Source organism: Electrophorus electricus, chromosome 16 (genome assembly GCF_013358815.1).
Source record: "Electrophorus electricus isolate fEleEle1 chromosome 16, fEleEle1.pri, whole genome shotgun sequence".
NCBI lineage: Eukaryota > Metazoa > Chordata > Actinopteri > Gymnotiformes > Gymnotidae > Electrophorus > Electrophorus electricus.
Window position 1 is genome coordinate 14,327,893 of NC_049550.1, and position 20,745 is coordinate 14,348,637.

A 20,745-nucleotide genomic window follows, 5' to 3' on the forward strand; every position below is an offset into this window, starting at 1 on the left:
ACCATTCCAGACCAGAGCGGGCGAGACGATTGGACGCACGTCCCGCGCCACGGAACTCCTTTGGCCTACCGAACGTCTCATTGTCACGTGACGTTCCGGCGCACGCGACGGCTCCGTCACCGCCGGTGTCGGTGTTTCTTGCAAGATGGCCGAGCTGGGGGAAGAGCTTGTGAGTATTTGGTCAGTGAGAAGTGATCCACAGCTAGCTCGTTTACAGAAATGATCGAGTTGCGCTGGTCGTGTTCAACTTGGGTTCTATTTTAAAACGAGCGATGCCTAAGATACGAGACCTGCATCAGGTTCTCACCCTGCTGAACGTTTTACTCAGATAATTACAAACTCCAAATGCAAATGCAAGTTTATGTAATAAGGTATTAGCCTAGCTATGGCATGTAAGGTACTGCAGTCTGAATATAGCCCGTGCGTGTATTTCATGTTCGCAGGAAAAGACCAAGCTCGTTGTTTTCTTCTTCACAGAGGTCGCGGACTCCTTCCAGAAAGTTCAACTCTTCTTTGGACGACTGCGCGTTCGTGTCGCCTGGCAAAGACGAGCAACAACTCCTGGTAATAATGAGCTCAGGACGCGCGATGAAGTCGGTCGTTTGTTTGTGGTTAACACGTTAAAAGGTGCTCTTTTGTGTCCGCACTGGCCAGGCGGTACCGTTTTGTGGCAGTATAAGAGATGGGATGCGACCAGGAAAGAGAATCACAATCATGGGTATTGTGGATCAGGAGCCAGACAGGTGAGATAAGACTCTCCCCCCCCCCCCCCCCACACACACGAATGGATTGGAGCCGTATCTTAAAAAACGTGTTATCTTTATGATAAAAATATGTTTGGTATTTCATTGTTTCATTGATCTTGATGGTTCGCTGTGACGTTACTGTCTGCCGTAATGTTTGTCTCGGTCTCATACTGATTAATGGTATTTCCTTTTTGACCTGTTTCCTTAATAAGCCTAACCTGAAACCTAGCCTTACCAAGTGATAGAGTCAAATTACCCAGCCATAACGAGTCAGGTATAGTCTTTTTCTACACACGTGTTCCTGAGTGTAATTCTTGTTCATGTTGATTAAGCAGGAATTACAGAAATTCTGCATTCTGAAATTTAATTCATTTAATGTATTCACACACTGCAGAGTAAACATTCAAATGTTAGAAGAAGAAACTGCATTATCTTTTGTGAAAAAGAGCAGGAACATTTTGATGTGCCAAAAGTCAAGGGGGAAAAAGCAATATATAAACTGATTATGAAGTGGCGTTACTTCAGGGGACGGCTTGAGAACACACGCACCGGTGTAAGTTGGGAGGTGTTATCTTGTGAATGAGGTTGAACACTGGATAGTGTGCTCAGGGCAAGACGAAGTATTGGAGTTCGAATGGGGCATAATGAACAGTCAAAGTTGTGCAGGCATTTAATATTCCTGGCTAGAATTGTCCATGTAAACAGACAAGCGACTGTGGTAGAAATCACATCCACATTCAGTGCAGGATGTCTCCACACTCACACTCACAGGTCAGTGCAGCGGGTTTTTTTTTAGCTCGCATGGGATACGGGAGTAGAAGACTCACCAGAGTGACTCTGTTTAACCACGACACCGGACACAGCACCTCACCTGGACTCTTGAGGTTGCTACATGGACTCTGAAGGACTGGCAACATGTGGTGTGGATTGATGGTACTGTTCATGTGTGGCCCAGACTCCATTAAGCCATGGACTCCAGCTGTCAACAGCACACTGTACAGGCTGGTGGTGGTTCCATACTGGTGTAGGGTGTGTTCTCATGGAATGAGTTGGGTCCACTGGTCTTCCTAAACACGTGCCGGCTACATTTCACTGCTTGGTGACTATTTGCAGCCCTTCATGGACTTCATGTCCCTCCACAATGATGGGATGTTCCACCGGGATAATGAACTGTCATCATGCCCCTCCACAATGATGGGATGTTCCACCAGGATAATGAACAGTGTCATCATGTCCCCCCACAATGATGGGATGTTCCTCCTGGATAATAAACTGTGCAATCGGGTCCAAGTTGTCTAGAATTGGTTCGAGGAGTGTCGTGGAGTGCTCTGACGAATGGTATGTCCTGCACATTTGCCCAACATGAGGCCCATCGAGCATTTATGGATGAGGAGGAGAGGCCCATTTGCACCTAAGATCCTGCACCCACAAATACCACAGAGCTGTGGGTGTCTATCCAGACAGCATGACTCATCCCTCCATGGCTTCCTTCCACTTGTGGAATCAATGCCATGCCATGTTGCTAAACTTAGCTGGGCTACAGGGGGTCTTACACAATATTAATCCTTGCCCCTGCCTTGTTCATGTTAATTCAGTAGAAGTTGCTGAAATGATGCTCTGTGGACATTTGGCACATCAGTGTATGAGACAGAGGATGGACACAAACCTAATATGATTCTTCTGATAACTGCTGGGAAGTTAATTCAGCACTACTACTTTTTATATGCTGATTTTTATGTGGGGTGTTTTTATTTCGGTATGATTTTTCTAAACTCCTGTGGGATGTTAAAAACTTCCATTGCTGAATTATCTTTGAAAGCCATTTAAGCTTACTCAAAAACAAGTTAGTGTTTTGCTGGGATGACTAGTCAGCTCATGATTGGTGATTAACCAAAGCTGAAAGTAACCATGACTGGCTGCAGTTGGCTCACTTCCTTTTCTCTCATTGGTTAGCTTTGACATCAGTCTGACGTGTGGGTGTGGCGACGTGGCCCTGGAACTCACTGCGAGGTTCGAGGATCGGCAGTTTCTGCGAAACGCTCATGTCTCGGGCTCCTGGGGCGAGGAAGAGTCAGCCATCGCGTTTTTCCCTTTCATACCAGACCAGCCGTTCAGGGTGAATACTACACTACCATCATCATCATCACTCCTTATTCAGTCACCTTAAAGTATTTGTAAGCACCACTCAACATCAGAACAGCTGGTCTGCTTACGTTACAGTGGATTGTGTGTAGGACCTTATATGATGTATGGTAATAACGCGTGATCACATTGCCATGAACCTTTAATAACTCTTATTTCTATTCATTTAATTTATCTAACAGCATTCTCTAAATAGTGCTTCAGACCCCCCAAAAAGAAACACAGCTGGTCACGGCACTATTTCATCATTCTCATCTGAAACACAATTGGTTAAACACGTTTTCAGAACGCTGTATACACTAAGCAGTTATTGTATAGGTGCAGTTCTTATGTAACTAGGACGTGCCAGTCATTTATTGCTTAAAATGCTGCATTTGTACAACGCACAGGGAGCATCGGGTGGTTTTACAAAGGAAAGGTCTGAGGTGGGTGGATTAGTGAGGGAATGGAGAAAGTTCCCTGTCTGCTAGAGAACTGGTTACTGCCCTGCAGCGAATCCTGATGGAACTCCTACCACCATGTTTACCTTTCCTCAACCCAGCGGTAGGAACTCAGTTCAGCCCGGAGGCGGACGGGTTGTGGTCAAGCCCATAGCTGCGTGTTTTTACCAGAGGCAATGGATTATGGTTGTGAGGGCATCACGGCTGAGGGATGCTCTCGGTGGCTTCGCAATGCTAGGAGCGCTTTCCCTTCTGTGTCTGCCAAGACAGAATATTACACTTATGTTGATGAAATGATGTGGTGAGAGACTCCAGTACAGAGCGTTACATTACAGTACAGTATCAAAGCTTGTTTTTGTTATCTTTGTAGTGCTTGAATAAAGAAGTTTTCTTTTCAGTGGAACATATTTGTAATTGTATTTTAAGCAGCACTCTATATAGTCTGTATAGGTTTTGTCACATTTATTGTGTCAAGACTTAAGCAATAATCTGTAGGTGTCATCAGGTGACAGTGGCGGTGGTTGATTCATTTTTTTTATATTTTGAAAAATGTGGTTGATGTTTTGGGGTGTTTTAGGTTGTTTTGCACACATGGTGTAATGCTATGAGAATGCGTACTGTTTAGATAACTGCATTAAAAAAAAAAAAAACTGCACTTAAAAAAAAAAAATCTGGTAACACGTGTGTGTGTGTGTGTGTGTGTGTGTGTGTGTGTGTGTGTGTGTGTGTGTGTGTGTGTGTGTGTGTACGTACGTACGTACGGGCACGTGGGTGTGTTTGTTCTAAATCCAGATTGAGATCCAATGCGAGCACCAGCGGTTTCGTGTACTCGTGGATGGTCAGCCGCTTTTTGATTTCTATCACCGTGTGCGCCCCCTGGTGGCCATCGACACCATCCAGATCAGTGGAAGCCTCACCATCACCAAGCTTAACTGAGCATGAAAAAAAACCTCCTCTCCCTCCTGCAGCCCATTGGCTATGAGCTCCACATTCCAAACACCAGCCTGACCAATGGTGCAATACAAACTGTTGGTTGAAAGCCATGTGTGGTCGACCTCCATCCTGCAACTGGAAACAGTCCTAGATTCAGTCATTTTGAACTGGGATTCCAGACCTCTGGTTGAATTTAGGACAACATGTTTCTGTCCTGGTGTTAAAGCACAGGATTTAGTATTGAGTTCTATAATAGAAACCTGCCAACTAGTAGTCTGAGTGGAGAAGGGTATGGTTCATCACTGTCCTTTTGGAGACCCTGTTAGTCCAACAGCTGTTAAGAGCTGTTCTGCTTTTCTGTAATTAAATTCCATGTAATACTTATAAATCATTTGGAGTCATTAACTACCATGGTTTATTGTATCTGTTTATAATTAAGTTTTAATTATCTGTAATTCAGTGATTACATCCAGTGATGTGTGGACTACTGTGTATAAGACATTTTGATTGGTTTTCAGTAACAGTGGTGGATAGTGGAACCAGAAAAAATTACATTCCTCCTTGCACACATGGCCTCTAAGATCGTAACTGTGCAGTGTCTTAAAGGATGAAGATAAGGTGTGGCGGGCTAGCCAGCAGTTCCACATGGGCAAACTCTTAATAGGGACAGAGTGTAATAGACATTATAGTGTGGGGGAACCGTTCAGCCATTTTTGAATAACCCCATTAAAAGGAGAGCTGAACCCCTGACTAGTAACCTTCCAAAAATGCATTAATGCTAATTTAAAGAGTAGACGCTCAGGAGTGCAACTATTTATTTCTCTAACATACTGTAAATGTGTTACTGTAAATAGAAATGTCTGTTATATATGATGCTTTGTGTTAAGTCATCAGAAATTCTGTGCACAAGGGTTGGGGTTATGATGGAAGGAAATAGTGATACTGGACTGTAATGAGTGTTTGTTTTGGGTTTTTTTTCAGTGATGGATATCGAAAGCATTCAAAAACACATCTAAAGTACCGTTTTGTACTGTAATTAGGATAGATATGGGACTTTAAATTATACAGCGCTTTTCTTTATGAAACTTTGGCTGTACTCTGCACCGAGACCTTTCTGATGCTGGTGCATTGTGTTTTTCATTTATTTGCCCTCCAGTACTGAATGTTCAGTTATCTCAGTTACCAATCTCTAATTAAAGATTTTTAATCAACATTGTTGTCGTATTAGTTAATTATGGTGTGATGGCCACGTCATTAAAACTCCTTATATTCCAAATAGTGAATATCTACAATAGTGTCGATCCCCACACGAGTTAGCCAACAGACAGGGCTAGGCATTAGCTGTGGATGTTGTGGGAGTAAACAACAGCCTTGCTGATATTGCTGTTCCTGGCTGTGAGATGGTTCAATAGGCCAATCAATAAGTGTGAACCTGCTCTATGGGTGAATTCTCAGTACTTAAGATCTCTAAGACCATTTAGTTTCCATGCCACATTCCTGATGATTATAAATAGTATTCCAGAGTCCAAAAGGGTGGAAGCCACACTGACAACTGCATAATCCGTGCAGGTTTGGAGCACTTTGGAGCAATGGGATTCTTAATATGAGTGGGCATGTATTCTGCAGCATGTTACCCTCTTTTTGCTATGTTTAGATGAATACTTAAAACGAGCATTCACACACACTCACAGAGCTGTATCAGTAACCTTCAGGCTCCTCTCACACGAACACAGCATATTCACAGACAGGAGAATGACGAGGTCTCTCTCAGGTTCACCCCATATCGCTCTTATTTAACCCAAGGTGTCCTTAAATTCTAGAAGACAGACACTGAAAACCTCTCCCAGTTATCATAAGAGCACTTTAAATGCCACCAACACGTTATAGGACACAGAAGAAGGGTTTCCACGGTCCTCCACATCTTATGATGGGTCTGTACTCTCCTTTGCCTGTTTCCTCTGAGCGCCCCTGTGCCTTCTGCTGTCCGTCCTCTGGGGATCCTCCGCTGTGGGACGTGTTTCAGTCTGAGAGGCAGTGACAGGTCACTTGTCAGTAGCCGTTTGCTGATGTTTGAAAAATGACTGCCACCAGATGGGATTAGAGACTGACAGATTACGTATCAAAACAAGAAATACCGTTTTATACCGAGTATTAGTTTAACTTTGTTGCAATTATTAAGAGTTTTCCAAGAAGGACATTTCTTGTGTTACCATTTCAGTTTTAAAACTCCAATGGATTTTCTTTTAACCACCGTAGTCCCGACGTCCTAACACGCATGTGCGCAAAAAAAGGGTGTAATTTAACAAAATACAATCCTGGTAAACGATGCCAACAGTAAATTCCGCGCAGAGTACTTTGGACAAACCCAATTCCACAACATCCTCCTCCAGCCTGGCTGGAGCGCCGGGAGAAGCTGGATGGAGCTGGAGCGCCGCATCTCCTGCGCATGGTGGCATGCTGGGTAATAGTCGGGAAGCGGAGCGTTAGGCACAGCCGGCGGAGTCGACGCGCTGTAGCTTAGCGACGGGCTAACCGGCCTGCCCTGGGAATATTTACACCCGTCTCGCGTGGTCGCGGTATTTACTTAAAAGCCAGCTGCAACTTTTCCTGAACATGGGAACTGGTCGCCGAGGTCCATAAGGTACGTCCGATTATTTTGGTAGCGGTGTGGTGTCCTGTTCGTCTTGAGTAGCTAACTGCCAGCTAGCTAAAAAAAAAAACAAACAAAAAAAAGAGAAGTGGCAGCTAGCTGGCTAACATTAGCCAGGAGAGTCAGGTTGACGACGCGAATACACTGCTAAGCGAGTGCTGCCCATTAACATTTATCATTTGAGCGATAAAAAATCCGACAAATTCGGGTGTTTCGGTTTTTTTTCCTCGTGGAGTTTTATGAGAGATGTGTTACTGAGCAATGACTAATTACCTAGCTAGGTTAGCTAATCCAACTGAAATGGGCTGGGCCCCTTTAGCAAACACAGAACGTTGTCAGGTGCAGTTGTAGATGTTTAGCTCGTTTGCCAGTTTCCTGTCCTTAGAGACAGTCTGCCCTTCATGATATACTCAGTTACAGCGGTAATAACGCTGGTAGGTTTTGATTTAAACATGACAAGGACTCTTTATAATGTTTTTTTTTCTTCAGTAACGTTACTGACATGACAGCGGACTTGAGTTCTGTAGCTAGCTAACCTAGCTAGGCCAGTTAGCAGATGTGCTAAACCTTCACGTCTTCTTATGTTTCTGACTAGCCTTCGACTAAGTTTCTTAAAATATTGTAGATAGATAAGCCAGCTATCTGGTTTTATTATTGGCGTTGACTAGCGGTTGTTAGGATAGTTAAGTGAACGTATTTGGCTTTGGAAGGGTAATTTCACGACAGCTGTCAGTGTTGTATTATATTTTTGGGTGTTCCAGAAGAAAACAAAAGTGTATAAACCAAACTACAATACCAGTTGTAATTGCACCCGTTTGTTCAGAGGCGTGTGGGTGGCCGTCTCAAATGACAGTCGTCATCTAACGTAGATCACTCTGGGATTATTAAGGAAGTAGCTGTTTTTTATCGCTAGATGTTTCGCTATCTGGCTAAATTCAGATTATTCATCTCTTCTCTGTTGATTGACTACACTACATGGAAAATGTATTAAACATTTGCCTCACCCATAAAGTTTAATTAGCATTTCTTTTGTCTGCTTATTGCTTTGCATTATTATATAACGCGTTATTTGTCTAAGTTTCGCAACTTAAAGAAATATCTCCAGTCCTACCTCCTGTTTGAATATATTGAGTAAAGGTTATAAGCGAAACTATTCAGCGCAGTCAAACTTATTGAGTGTAATTCTGAAAATGTGGCATTTTCCGCGGAGAATGTCGGCGTACTAGGTCAAGGTTATGAGGCTGCCTGCTCATTCAGCAAACAGAGCTGTTGGCTTCAGATCATGCGCTTTCTTCGCCTGCTATTGGATAAACACACACGGTACACAAAAGCCCTGCTTCCAGGGGTCCTGGGAGTCCCTAATTTTATAGTCTGAGCTTATTTTTTCCTTGTTATTCACTTTTCTTTTGGAGTAGTGGCGCTGTGGAGCTGACTTTAACACAAGAGTTCTTACCTCATTGCTTTGTTCTTTAGTATTGAGACTAGATGTCTGACGCCTGCCTCCTCTTCAGCAGGGCACTGCTTCAGCCATTACCAATTATTTACTATCCATCCAAAAACTATCCATCTGTCTCTATTACCCAAGAGGTTTAGATGATTTAATCTGGGTTCAAGAACGAGGTGGAAGCTCGGCAAACAGGCTTGAGAGCAGTACAGAATGGTGCACTGTGGTCTTGGCTTTAAGGTAAATGTGAATGTAATTGCACTCAATGTCGTTAGGTAATGTGGTGAGTTGCCAAGCTACAGGTACTTTTAAACACCCCTAATATGTGGAACCATGGAATGCATTGTAAACAGGGTAAAGCCTGTTGGATAAGGCACAGGAAAATGGCACACCTAGCAAATGCAGCGGTTTGGCAGAGCAAGGTCAGAGGAAGCTAGAAGAATTAGAATGCAACACAACCCCCCTCTTGCTACTAATGAACTGAGGTTCTTCACAGCCTGGGTTACTAAGAGACTTGTTTGTCCTTTTCTTTCATCACTTTAAGTTGTGTACTTTTTTTTTTCCATTTTAGACAAATTATTGGTGATTTAAAGGGCATTAATGTAAATCAACTGTGTAGTTCCATGTGCAGTGTGGAGACATGGCGTTCCTTTATCTTGTTCAGGTTTTAAGTCATTAAGTACTTCAACAAATGCCTTGGCCAATTCAGTTGGTCTCTGCTATGTTAAGTCTCCTCCCTGATCAGTGTGTCTGTTCCCAGGTGTGAGACTGCGTGATCCTGCTGGAGGCGCCAAATGGAGCCGGACGTGATCCGCATGTATTCCTCCTCTCCTCCACCCATGGAGGATGGTGCTGCCGACGAGGACGAGGACGAGTTTAGTGACTTTACTGGCGTTCCCAACAGCATCAGCTTCACGGAGTTCGACACGCCGACCACATTCGACCAGCTGCAGGTGCTGAACGCCACGTCTCCACCTGAGTTTATCGGGAATGGGCGGATCGTGGGACACAGCACTGTGAAGTCCAACGGCAGCCATTCCCAGTAGTGGGCAGTGTGATGGTGCTCCCTGTCGGACTGTTACCATGGAGGAGCTGAAAAAAAACGGTGGAGCATCCGCATGGACCTTACACAAACTTTTCGGAGGTTTCTGGGAATGCTCGGACTGGCGACAATGCCGTTGACTGCAACGGTGGCGTGGGAGGCCTGGAAGCAATCACAAATGGCTTTGTGACCATTGACACAGAGGGATCTACCTCATGCCAGAAACACAGGGACGCTAGTCCTTCTGTGAATCACTATCCCGATCCTATCGCCCATAACGATGACTTTGCAGATTTCTCTGCTTTTTTCGGATGCTGACTTTCCCAGCCACTTTGAACAGGAGTCAGGTGGAGGTCCAGACTGTGAAAACTCGAACCTTGAAGCGAGACTTGCGGCGGACAATATAAATCAGCCACACAGTGAGGGCAAGTCAGGGGCTAGCATTGCTAGTGCAGCGGTGGAGGATGACAAGGAAGTGTGTGTTACAGGGTTTGCCTCGCTCCAGTTTGCTGCAGAGGCTTCCGGTTCCCTTAGAAATGGGGACTGGGGTTTCCTTGCAGGGGCTGGTCATGAACAAACTGATCTAGAAGCTGACAATTCACATCAGAACTCTAATACTGCTGAGTCAGTTAGCACAGAGCCACTTAGTGTAGCGCAGAATGGTTTGGAAGTCCAGGAAAAAGTGGACAACAGAGTTTCACCTGTCTTGGGAGATGAGAGAGGGAGAGGTAGCGAGCCGATTGAAGAGAGCGGGTCTGGGAATGACACTGAAACAGAGACAGAAACGGAGACCTCTTTTGGTCGGCCGCTGTCCACAGACGCGCTTGAGGAATTTGGAGACTTCAGCACGACGGGTTCCGTGCCCTCTCCTCCGCTACAGGAGGAGACGTCCACTCCTGCCGACCACAGCCAGTTGGCTGAGGACGATGACGAGGACTTTGGGGATTTCGGCGACTTTGGTGACGCTAGCTCCATTGCTGGAACCGGCTTTGCTGATTTTGACCAGAAGGGGGCAGCAGTGCAGACTTCCCCTTCGGAATCGGTTTCCCAAGCCAATCCAGAAACAGTGTGTGCCAACGAGGATGACTTTGGTGACTTTGACATACCTAAAGATCCCAGCCACACAGAACAAGAGGACGAGGACGACGGGACGAAGGTTGCAGGTTTTCCTGTCAGCGATAGTTTTGCAGACTTTAGCTCGGCTGCTGTTGACGGTGGTGAACCTGAATGGCAGGCGTTCGACGAGCCGGATTCGAGTCAGGGAGCAGGGGGCTCCTGGGCTGCGTTCGGGCAGGACCAGGACTTGGCATCTTCTCGAAAGAGCCAAGACGACTGGTATGAAGGCCAGGCTGGCCTTGTGCCCCCTACTGGCAGCAGTGAGGACTGCAGGAAAAACAGCGTAACGGTACATGCATGAGCGAAAACCTCTTTTATATCAAATTTTTCTCATTTTTATGTTCGTCTTCGGTAGTCTGTAGAAGTGGGCGGCTCAAATCTGGTATACATCTTGCCAGGAAATTTGACACGGGCGGTTACCTTTTTGTTTTTAGCTCTCAGGAATGTTGCCAGACAGGAGTGTCCACCTACTCTCCACAGTGCTCTGACAAAGCAGAAACCCCACTGCCTGGGCCATCAAGCAGATAACTGGAGTGCATCAGTATTTCTTAATGTATGAGTTAAAAGCAGTGAACTACCAAGATGTGTGCCCATCTAATAGTAGTGAGTGGAGTGGAATAAATGTGGTTTGTATTTCAAGGCTGATTTAAACTGAAAGAGTTCACTTGCTGTGCTGAGGAAGGACAGTGGCATTGTGGGCACCTTGGTGTATTTTGGTGTATTTTAAACAGCACATAACCCTCCGCCCCCTGCACCCCTCGCCTTTGTTCTGTCTGCAGGCCTCTCTGGTCAGCCGACTGGAGAAGCTGTTCCTGGCCAGTTTTCCCGAGGCGTCTGGGCCGCAGGCGGGAGAGGTGGTGCTCCCGCTCAGGGCCATCCTGGAGCCTCCGGGCAGATCGGAGCAGGAGGAAGACCCCGCCGCACCCACCAGTGGGTAAGGACACACCTTCCCCACTCACTTTCATTTCTGCCTTCCTTCCTTTCCACTTCAGTAGATGGGGAGAAGGGTCTCTGCTTCCTTGTTTTGACTGCAAGACAACCACACTCTGTCTCTCTTGAGGGTGTTTCCTGTGCTGTGTAAGCTTATATGAAGCAGTTCAGGTTTATTTTTATTGTTGAGTTCCAGTTTTATAAAGTATTGACCGGATAATTTAAAATTCTCTTGAACATGATCATTTGTGTATCGTTACACCCCACATTAAATGATTAGACGATAGCTCCTTCATTGTTTCAGCTGCCTCATAGCTGCCTCATCGCTAACGTGCTGCTCTCTCTCACCACCTATCCGTTGCACAGGGCACTGCAGGACGTCTGGCGGCAGCTGCAGGACATCCACAATGCTTTCGGCCTCCGGCACCAGTGGGGCGGTTCCCATAGCAACAAAACGCTGCTGTGCTCCCTGGGAATCGACACGAGAAACATAGTGAGTTAATTTATAGGTCAAAAAATAAAATGTGGGTTAAAACACTCTTGTGTGAGTTCAGGTATAATGTTTTGCTGTTTTATTTGTTTAATCAAAGGAGGAAAGACCTGGAAAGGTTTGCTGTTTAACTTTTAAAACCTCTAAACTTGAGGATGCTGGTGATGTCAGAGACCTGTTCTTTCATTACTGCAGAAGCTTTCCTGATCTGTTAGACTAACCTCTCTCTCTCTCTCTCTCTCTCTCTCTCTCTCTCTCTCTCTCTCTCTCAGTTGTTCACGGGTCAGAAGAAGCAGCCAGTCATTGTGCCCATGTATGCTGCGAGTCTGGTGAGAATTCGTCAAATCACTCTCCCTCACATCTGGATTGGGGCCACCGCATCACAGCGCTCTCACTCTCTCGCTCCCCCTCTCTGTGCAGGGAATGCTGGAGCCCACCAAGGAGCCCGTCAAGCCCGTATCTGCTGCTGAGATGATCGCCTCCATAGCACAGTCTCCCACTGTCGCCACGGAGATGGCTACTTGCTGCACGGATGCGGTGCAGATGAGCGTAAAGCACATTTTTGTTTTGCTTCTTTACAATATTTCTGTAGGCAGTTTGAGTTTCAAGTTTTAACCCATCACTTGTGTTGTGCTGCATTGATGCTAACGCCAGAATGGTTTTAATTGGTTGCTCTTTGTCCCGCCCCCTCCAGGAGTCCCTCCCCCCCATTCAGTTTGACTGGAGCAGCAGTGGCCTTACAAACCCTCTGGATGGTACGTCGCCCCTTAAGGCCCGGTGAAGGCAAAAAGCTGGGTAGTAATGGTGTCGCACCACACACACACACACACACACACACACACACACACACACACTAGAAAGTTCCTGGGACGCTACTTCTCCACGGTGGAGTCTGGTACTGTCAGATTTGTGTTCTCGACAGGCATGTCTGTGAACTCACTCTCAGCACACTGATGCCTCACGCTCTGCACATGAAACTGACACTGTAGCCACAGAGTAGCATGTTGCAGCAGAAGATTAGAACAACGGCTAACCAGTGCTAACCTCAGTGTCTGTCAGTAATGGCCTTCATACACGTACCTGCTTGCCGATGAAACGAACTTTGTTACTAACAAAGACCTGCTTGTGTAAAGTCAGCTTCTGTCTCTCTGTCTGTCTGTTTGTCTGTTTGCCCATCTCCCCCTCTCTCTGTCGGTCTGTTGCCCGTCTCCCCTCTCTCTGTCGGTCTGTTGCCCGTTCTCCCCCCCTCTCTCTTGTCGGTCTTGTTTGCCCGTCTCCCCCCCTCTCTGTCGGTCTGTTTGCCCGTCTCCCCCCTCTCTCTGTCGGTCCTGTTTGCCGTCTCCCCCCCTCTCTCTGTCGGTCTGTTGCCCGTCTCCCCCCTCCTCTCTGTCGGTCTGTTTGCCCGTCTCCCCCCCCTCTCTCTGTCGGTCTGTTTGCCCGTCTCCCCCCCCTCTCTCTGTCGGTTCCTGTTTGCCCGTCTCCCCCCCCTCTCTCTGTCGGTCTGTTTGCCGTCTCCCCCCCCTCTCTCTGTCGGTCTGTTTGCCCGTCTCCCCCCCTCTCTCTGTCGGTCTGTTTGCCCGTCTCCCCCCCCTCTCTCTGTCGGTCTGTTTGCCCGTCTCCCCCCCTCTCTCTGTCGGTCTTGTTTGCCCGTCTTCCCCCCCCTCTCTCTGTCGGTCTGTTTGCCGTCTCCCTTGCCGTCTGTTTGCCCGTCTCCCCCCCTCTCTCTGTCGGTCTGCCTGTTTTTGGCTTCTCATTTATTTTCTTTGAACTGTTCTCCTTCCTCCGTCATCCTTTGTGTGTGCCCCCCTCTTTCTCTGTCTTTTTCTACCCCCCCCCTCATGTGTTGTGAAGCGAGTGGAGGCTCATCTCTGCTGAATCTGGACTTTTTTGGCCCGGTAGATGAATCCCCCTCCAGCTCTGCCACATCCATACCAGGTCAGCTGAGGTTAAAGGTCAAAGGTTGTGGATATTCCTTTCGATTAACACCACCTGCCAGCTGTTTTTTCTTTCCTGCTGTTTTCTTTGCATGTGCAACTTTTAACATATTACCCTCTTTAGTAGCCGTAGTATGTTTTTGTCTTGTGTGTAATTAAGACATAACCAGTTTCCAACAGTCTGAACTACTGTGTGTGTGTGTGTGTGTGTGTGTGTGTGTGTGTGTAGGAGTGGATCCAGAGCTGTATGAGCTAACACAGGCCAAGCTGGAGGTGAGTGGTGGGAGCAGTAGAGTGGCAGACGCCTTTGCCCGCCTTATGTCGACAGTGGAGAAGACCAACACCTCCACCAGGTCAGGAGCTCTGCTGCACTACTGCTGCTCAGACACCAGAGGGCAGCAGTACAGTGTGTGTGCGTGTGCGTGCGCGCGCGTGTGTGCGTGTGTGTGCGTGCGTGCGTGTGCGTGTGTGCGTGCGTGCGTGTGTGTGTGTGTGTGCGCGTGTGTGTGCGTGTGTGTGAGGCTAAGTTTTTCACTGATGTAAGCTGAATGAGCAACAACATTTAATCATATTCCTTACCACGGTAACTTTTTAAATATATAGGTGCAATATTTATTACAAACAAGAATAAATTATTCAAAAAAAGATTTGAAACATGTTTTTAAAAAAAGCTGCATTGATGATATCTTCCCAAGGTTAAGGGTTGTGTGTATGGGCTGTTAGGCAAATGTCTCATCTTTCTCCCTCCTCCACTCTCCTCCTGCAGGAGGGCGCAGGTGCGGAAGGAGGAGAACCTCAGCGAGGAGGCGCGCTGCGTTATCGCCGGGCTGCCTGACCTCTCCTTCATGCAGGCCAAAGTGCTGATGTTCCCATCCACGCTCACACCCCTGCCGGCCTCCTCCTCTTCCTCTCCTGTCCCAGACTGAGTCCTCCTCACTACCGGCCTCCCTTCATCTCACACGCTCGCTCGCGCTCTCTCTCTCTCTCTCTCTCTCTATCACATCTCTTCTTTCTGTAGTTCTGTTGCACACGATTCTTTTCTTTTTTCTCTCCTTTTTGCTTTTGTTTGTTTAGGAGTTGAGCTGTGTGTATGTGTGTGTGTGTGTGTATGTGTGTGTGTGAGAGAGAGGGAGAGGAAAAAGTGGAGTAGCTCAAGCAGAACTGTGTTTGTAAAGATGACAACAGGAAGTGTGTCTGCAGCACAGTTGGTGAGGCAAATGTTTATTTATAGTGTTCATGTGCCAGAGGTTGTTCATAGAGATTCAGTGTGTATATAATCAGGGATAAGACTTCTGTCTGGATTTTCCTGTCATAGGTATCTTTAAAATGTTCTTTTAAGTGTGTGTGTGTGTGTGTGTGTAATGTCTTTTGAGGAAACACTGGTTCAAAAGTCCTTCAACGAAGGCAAAAAGTTAAGTCTATAATACACATGAAGTTTCACACACACACACACACACTCACACACACACGTATAAATCTATGACTTGAAACCATACTGCCTGCAAAGTTCTGCTGGGTCATTTTTTTCCTCAATTATCTAATAAAAGGCCTTAGTTTTTAAATTTTAACCCTTTTGGTTCTTATGAATTATGAAAATAATCATTGTGTAGATTTTATTAAGTTGCTTCCTTAGCTCTTTGTAATGGTGAGCTAGTGTAAATGAGCATCGTCATATTTTTGTTTCTCTTTCGTTAGTTGGTTAAATATTCCTGACAGCGGCGACTTCTCCCCTGCTGATGTCATAGATGCCAAGGTCGTCGGCCAATGGCAAAACGGCGGCACCTCTTCAGCTCGCAGCTGCTTTCTGCTGGAGTTTCCTACTTGTATTCGCTTTTATTTTTTACACTGAGGGATGCTTTTTAACCACTGACTTTGGACTGTAATGTGATCACGCTAGATGAAGGACTCAACAAGAAAGGAAGTAATAGCTGACTTAAAATGCTTAGCGAAATAAGGGACCAATATACGCGTTTAACTCTGCTGTTTTACCCAGTGCTGTCTCATGCCGTCAGTTTGTTGCTTGATTATTATTATTTTTTTTAATTTTTTTTTTTTGCAGTAGAGTCTTCCGGATTCTTCCGGAAAACTCCTAAAATTTGGGGATAAGCTGTAGGATAAGCGATGCATAAGGGGAAATGTTGTCCTGATACAATCCATTAGAGACTTCCTTCTTCTGGCAATTTTTCCTTTTTTGTTTAGTTTGTTTTGTTTTGGTTTTTGTTTTGTGTGTTTTTCTTCTCGTTCATTTGGTTCTACCACTGTGTGTCGTTCTGTCCCTTCATGGGAATTTTGCACATTGTAAAGATACAGTATAATGGAATTGCTACTTAACGACATAGCTGACTGTGGCTTCTGACTGTACAGTGAGACTATGGAAAAAAAAAAATTAAAAAACAAAATGTTATGGGAAAATTCCTATGGAAAAAACCTTACTGATGAAATGTTCTCTGGGAAGAGCCCCCTTCTCTCCCCAGGCTGAAAGAAAGCATGCCCTGGGCTCTTCTGGACTAAAACAGAATCTCTTACGTGTGTAAATTTTCTTTTAGTGTACACAAGAAATTAAAGTAATTTAAGAAAATGTGCTTGTGTGTGATTTCTTTTGATCGTGTCCTGGTTAGTGAAAACAGTGGAATCCTGACTCAGTGCTGTTGCCATCTTAAAATATTCTGTACTCATGTAAGATTCGGTTCTGACTGCAGATCCTCTGGTAGCAGCAGCGGTTTGGAGACGTTGAATATGGATGACTTCACGTGTAATTCACCGCCTTACTAAAGCTGCAAAGAAAAGTCTCATGATCCGACAGCCACTGTTTTAATATAACCTTCACCCTCTCCTCACACAGTGATCATTTCAACATGACATTTCAACATTTTCAGAATTACATAATTTTAATACTAAAATAGTACCAAAAATCAATAATAGTTACAAACCTAAAAAATAAAGCATAGCCTTCAAATGAAAAACATCTGTAATATATTACATCCCTGTCTTTAACAAATTACAGTGTGTGAAATAAATATGAGTTCATTTCCATGGCAACACTGTTGAGCTAATTCCCTTGTTTTATAACACCATGGTAACATAATTTACCTGACATTTTGCGGATTCACCCAAAAAAGGGCATAGGTTAATACAAAACTCCCTGACCTTTCTTACCATGAATCAGAGATGTGTATTTAACATTATCTCATCTTTAGAACCCCCACCTCAAAAAAACTTGGCATATTCCTCATGATCCAACCAGAACCTCCATAATGTGCTCCATGATGTCATCTGTTCCCATTGGAAACAGCTTTGGTGTTGAGCTTGGGGTGGGGCTCAGGTTTGAGCCACAAGCGTTGAATTCACACAAAAAGTTGTCCAAATCTGAGACCAGGAAATCATCCAATGAGAGGTCAGGGAGAAAGCTTGAGGAGGAAGGGGAGGGAACAACTGACAAGGGGGTGGGGCTACAAAAGTGGGTGTGGTGAGAGGAGTCCATATGGGGCTCACATAGTGTTGGCCCAGTTGTACCTGTATGGACTTGGGATTCTTTCTGTGATGTCTCGGCCGCTGGAACGTCGATTCTGCTGCCCGTGTGCTGAGGCTCATGCTGGGGGACTGAGGAAGAGGAGCAGGAGGGCAGGCAGGCAGCGGGGCACAGTCCACCCATTGCCGTTACGGCTGAGAACAAATCCTCGATTTCAGCCAAAGCCCAGGAGAAGCTGTCCTGTCGGACCGAGGGATGACGGAGGTGAAGTTCCAGCGGCGAAGGGAGGCGAACGGTCAGGGTTGGAGTGCCGAGACAGAAATGCTTCCCCGTCTTGTTCTAGGACCCACGCCGGTGTCAAGCTACCCTCCCCCTGCGACAGAGGCTCCTCCCTCCGGCTCCCCTCCACCGCCTCGCTCAGCCCTGGAGCCTCCGGCAGCGCCCCCTGCTGGCCGAGCTCGTCGCGGAGGAGGCGCAGCGTGTTGGCGATGAGGACGCGACGCACCAGCGCTGTCTCTGCATGTGGGGGGAAACAACAGAGCTTCTGCAGGGAGAGCTGGAGTACAGCCTGCCTCTGCACACAGCACAGCCATGACCTCTGGCACGCCATTGCCCGCCACCTTGGGCTCGCTCTCCAGCGCGCCCGCGTCCTCCGGCGCGAGCTTTCTCTTCAGACCCACGCACGTCATGTGCTGCATATCTGAGGGGGAGCAAAGGATTGTGGGACAGGAAGAGAGAGAAGGGTATTAAAACTCCCACGGAATTATGAGACTGTACATCATGACTACATGAGCTGACTAAGGCCTGACGATGTCTGAAACATCAAAGATAAAAATCATTTTAAATAAGTAATGCTTTATAAGCATGCATGCACGGAACTGCGCTTTCTCACAAGGCAAAAAAAGTCCCCAGAGTGAAGTCAGCAAAGTACTCATGACAACAGAATCACATTGTAGGGCTGGCCTGAGTCCTTTTCCTGTAATGTCCGTTTCCCATAAAGCAGTGCTTCAAGGAAGTCACCCGGGCACCATGCAGAAGGATGTGGTACTCATACTGAAAGGAGAGTGAGTGGAGCACTGGGTGACTGACACGCTGTCAAGTGACACTGTGCAGCTACACAGCCAGATGTGGCAAATGCACAACGTACGACCCTCCCAGACTTCTGTAACTCCAAGAAACCCACAACCCGCTTCCACTGGAGCTCTAGAACGCGTGACTGAGGTCTTAAAGGCCCTGGAACGTGGGCAGGGGCAGAGCATTCGTGGTGAACTCAGAGTACCTTCAGCTGGTTGATAAACAAACCCCAAACAGTCACAGCTAACCTTTGGAAAACGTCCACCCACAAAAGACCTTTTCACAAGCAGGAAGCGACGGTGGGGTAATGGTGGAAAACACCGAACTGACACCCAGGATCGAGCTGTACTATCAGACCTTTCAGAGTATGAATGCTGACTCAGGATCAGTCTCTGTCCCTCCAATACCACTTTAAACACCATTAGGTGGACCTACGACACAGTGTTTGACGGAAAGACTTTTGACGTTATTAAAACAAAATACTAGACGTCATTGCAGCATGTTAGTAAACCTAGATTAAGAGTTTGTAGTGTTTACAATGACCTGTTATAACCCATGTGTGGATGATAATAACTGTGTAGTAAAATGCACCACTGACGACTACGCGCATTTACAAACCTCCAGTTTCGGTTCTTTTCGTGCTAACGTGGGCACTCCCACACTGTTACCAAGTCAAAGTGAAACTCCGCATTCAAGATTATAGTGAAACGAAAATTACAGTCTCGACCATGCCTCTACATACTCGACCATTTCGCCCAAGTGTTCGGCACTCGTTCGATTATCCCGTGTACCCTAAACGAAGTAAAGCAGTAAACCGCAACACCAGGGGGCGCTGTTGTTCCTGAATGGAGACCACCTGCAGCTCACTTCACATTGAGCTGACCAGCAACTATCGCCAACTTCGTCTCTATGGACAAAACGGTGTAATGACTGAAAAACATCGTTCTTACTTCACATTAAGATCACGTTAGTGAATTAATCAACTGCCATTTGTCCTTGTGCGATTATTTCGTTTGTTCTCCTTGATACGTGTATACTTAATCAAGTACCCCATAACATCGACTAACAAGTTATTAGTAACACAGCTTTTCTTAAACGCAGGCGTGAAGGTAACGGCCGACTGGCACGGTACTGACTAACTAACAGAGAAAGAGACGGACAGTAGTGTTCTGTCACTATAAAAGCAACGTGAACTCACCGCATGTAGTTTCACCGGCAGCTTTAGCGCGACCATCGACAGCGTTTTCACGGGCTCGCGTCGGTCGGCGCGGAACGTGAAGTTATTCTTCCGGACCTCGCCACAAGCCCGCGAGCAGTCCTCAACAATGACGTAAGGCCGAGGGTAGGAACCTTCTCTGTCTCTCTCTCTCTCTCTGTCTCTCTCTCTCTCTCCTCTCTCTCTCTCTCTCTCTTCGTCTCTCTCTCTCTCTCTCTCTCTCATCTCTCTCTCTCTCTCTGTCTCTCTCTCTCTCTCTCTCTCTCTCTGTCCCCCCTCTCTCTCTCTCTCTCTCTCACTCTCTCTCTGTCTCTCTCTATCTCTCTCTCTATCTCTCTGTCTCTGTCTCGTTCTCTCTCTCTGCCTCTCTTGCACTCTAGAAACATGACATCATTTGCTCCAGATGGAAGAAGGAAAACGTAATAGCAGCATCTTGCACAAGTGCCTGAAATACTTTTTCCAGCTAATACATTCGCCACCGATTCACACAATCTGTTACTATTACAGAAACGACTCTTAAATTCTGCATCGTCTTCATTAAAACCAAGACACACTGCTACGCGAGGAAAATGAGAATAAATGATTTATATGCTTGGGTCCAAGGCTAGTCTATTAAACGGTTGTTGATTTGTTTGTTAAAGTCTTGTTTTCTTCATCAGTAGTACTGCCTTTAGCTCTGCATTAGAGAGCATGTGTCAATACTCATATCACTGTCACTGGACTGTTTAGGACAGGGCTGTCCAAGGCCAATCCTTGAGGGCCAGAGTCCTCCAAAGTGTAGTGACTGCTCTGCTCAGACACACTTTCTAAACCTGGCAGTTGAATCAGCTGCATTTACATATGCAATTACCAAACCACACTGGTCTCTGGCCCTGTTTGAACACAGTTTGACACAGTGCTACATTAATCAACTGCCAGGTTTAGTAGGTGTGTCTGAGCAGAGCAGTCACTACACTTTGCAGGACTCTGGTCCTCCAGGACCAGGCATGGACACCCCTGGTTTAGGAGTTAGTACATTTTTTTGTCCTGTTACCGTAGTTACTGAATACAGCGGTCTCTCTCACTTCACTAAAACTACTATTCCTTCAATAGGACAGGCCTAACCTGTTTCACACCTGG

At 46.2% G+C, this 20,745-nt stretch overlaps 2 protein-coding genes and 1 pseudogene across 2 annotated transcripts; 2 read left to right on the plus strand and 1 right to left on the minus strand.

Moving 5' to 3' along the window:
* Positions 1–82: 82 nt before the first annotated feature.
* Positions 83–5,472, plus strand: lgalsla (lectin, galactoside-binding-like a). The gene is made up of 5 exons (XM_027031512.2): positions 83–169; positions 478–564; positions 655–743; positions 2,700–2,862; positions 4,121–5,472. The coding sequence occupies exons 1-5, from the start codon at positions 146–148 to the stop codon at positions 4,262–4,264; spliced, it is 507 nt and encodes a 168-aa protein (XP_026887313.1). The 5' UTR covers positions 83–145; the 3' UTR covers positions 4,265–5,472.
* A 956-nt stretch (positions 5,473–6,428) lies between these two features.
* On the plus strand, positions 6,429–16,240 carry aftpha (aftiphilin a). Its single transcript, XM_027031501.2, is given in 13 exon segments — positions 6,429–6,902; positions 9,116–9,386; positions 9,388–9,450; positions 9,452–9,700; positions 9,702–10,802; positions 11,293–11,447; positions 11,810–11,936; positions 12,206–12,262; positions 12,354–12,482; positions 12,628–12,688; positions 13,785–13,868; positions 14,097–14,220; positions 14,634–16,240. Coding segments are annotated over 12 exon segments (2,547 nt in total). The 5' UTR covers positions 6,429–6,902; positions 9,116–9,149; the 3' UTR covers positions 14,794–16,240.
* A 424-nt stretch (positions 16,241–16,664) lies between these two features.
* Positions 16,665–19,762, minus strand: LOC113591128 (annotated as a pseudogene).
* Positions 19,763–20,745: the final 983 nt, after the last annotated feature.

Excerpts from the sequence above, each read along its gene's own strand:
- lgalsla (XM_027031512.2), top strand. The coding sequence starts at position 146 with ATGGCCGAGCTGGGGGAAGAGCTT. Across the intron at positions 170-477 it reads CCGAGCTGGGGGAAGAGCTT|AGGTCGCGGACTCCTTCCAG; the intron begins GTGAGTATTTGG and ends TCTTCTTCACAG. Across the intron at positions 565-654 it reads AAGACGAGCAACAACTCCTG|GCGGTACCGTTTTGTGGCAG; the intron begins GTAATAATGAGC and ends CGCACTGGCCAG.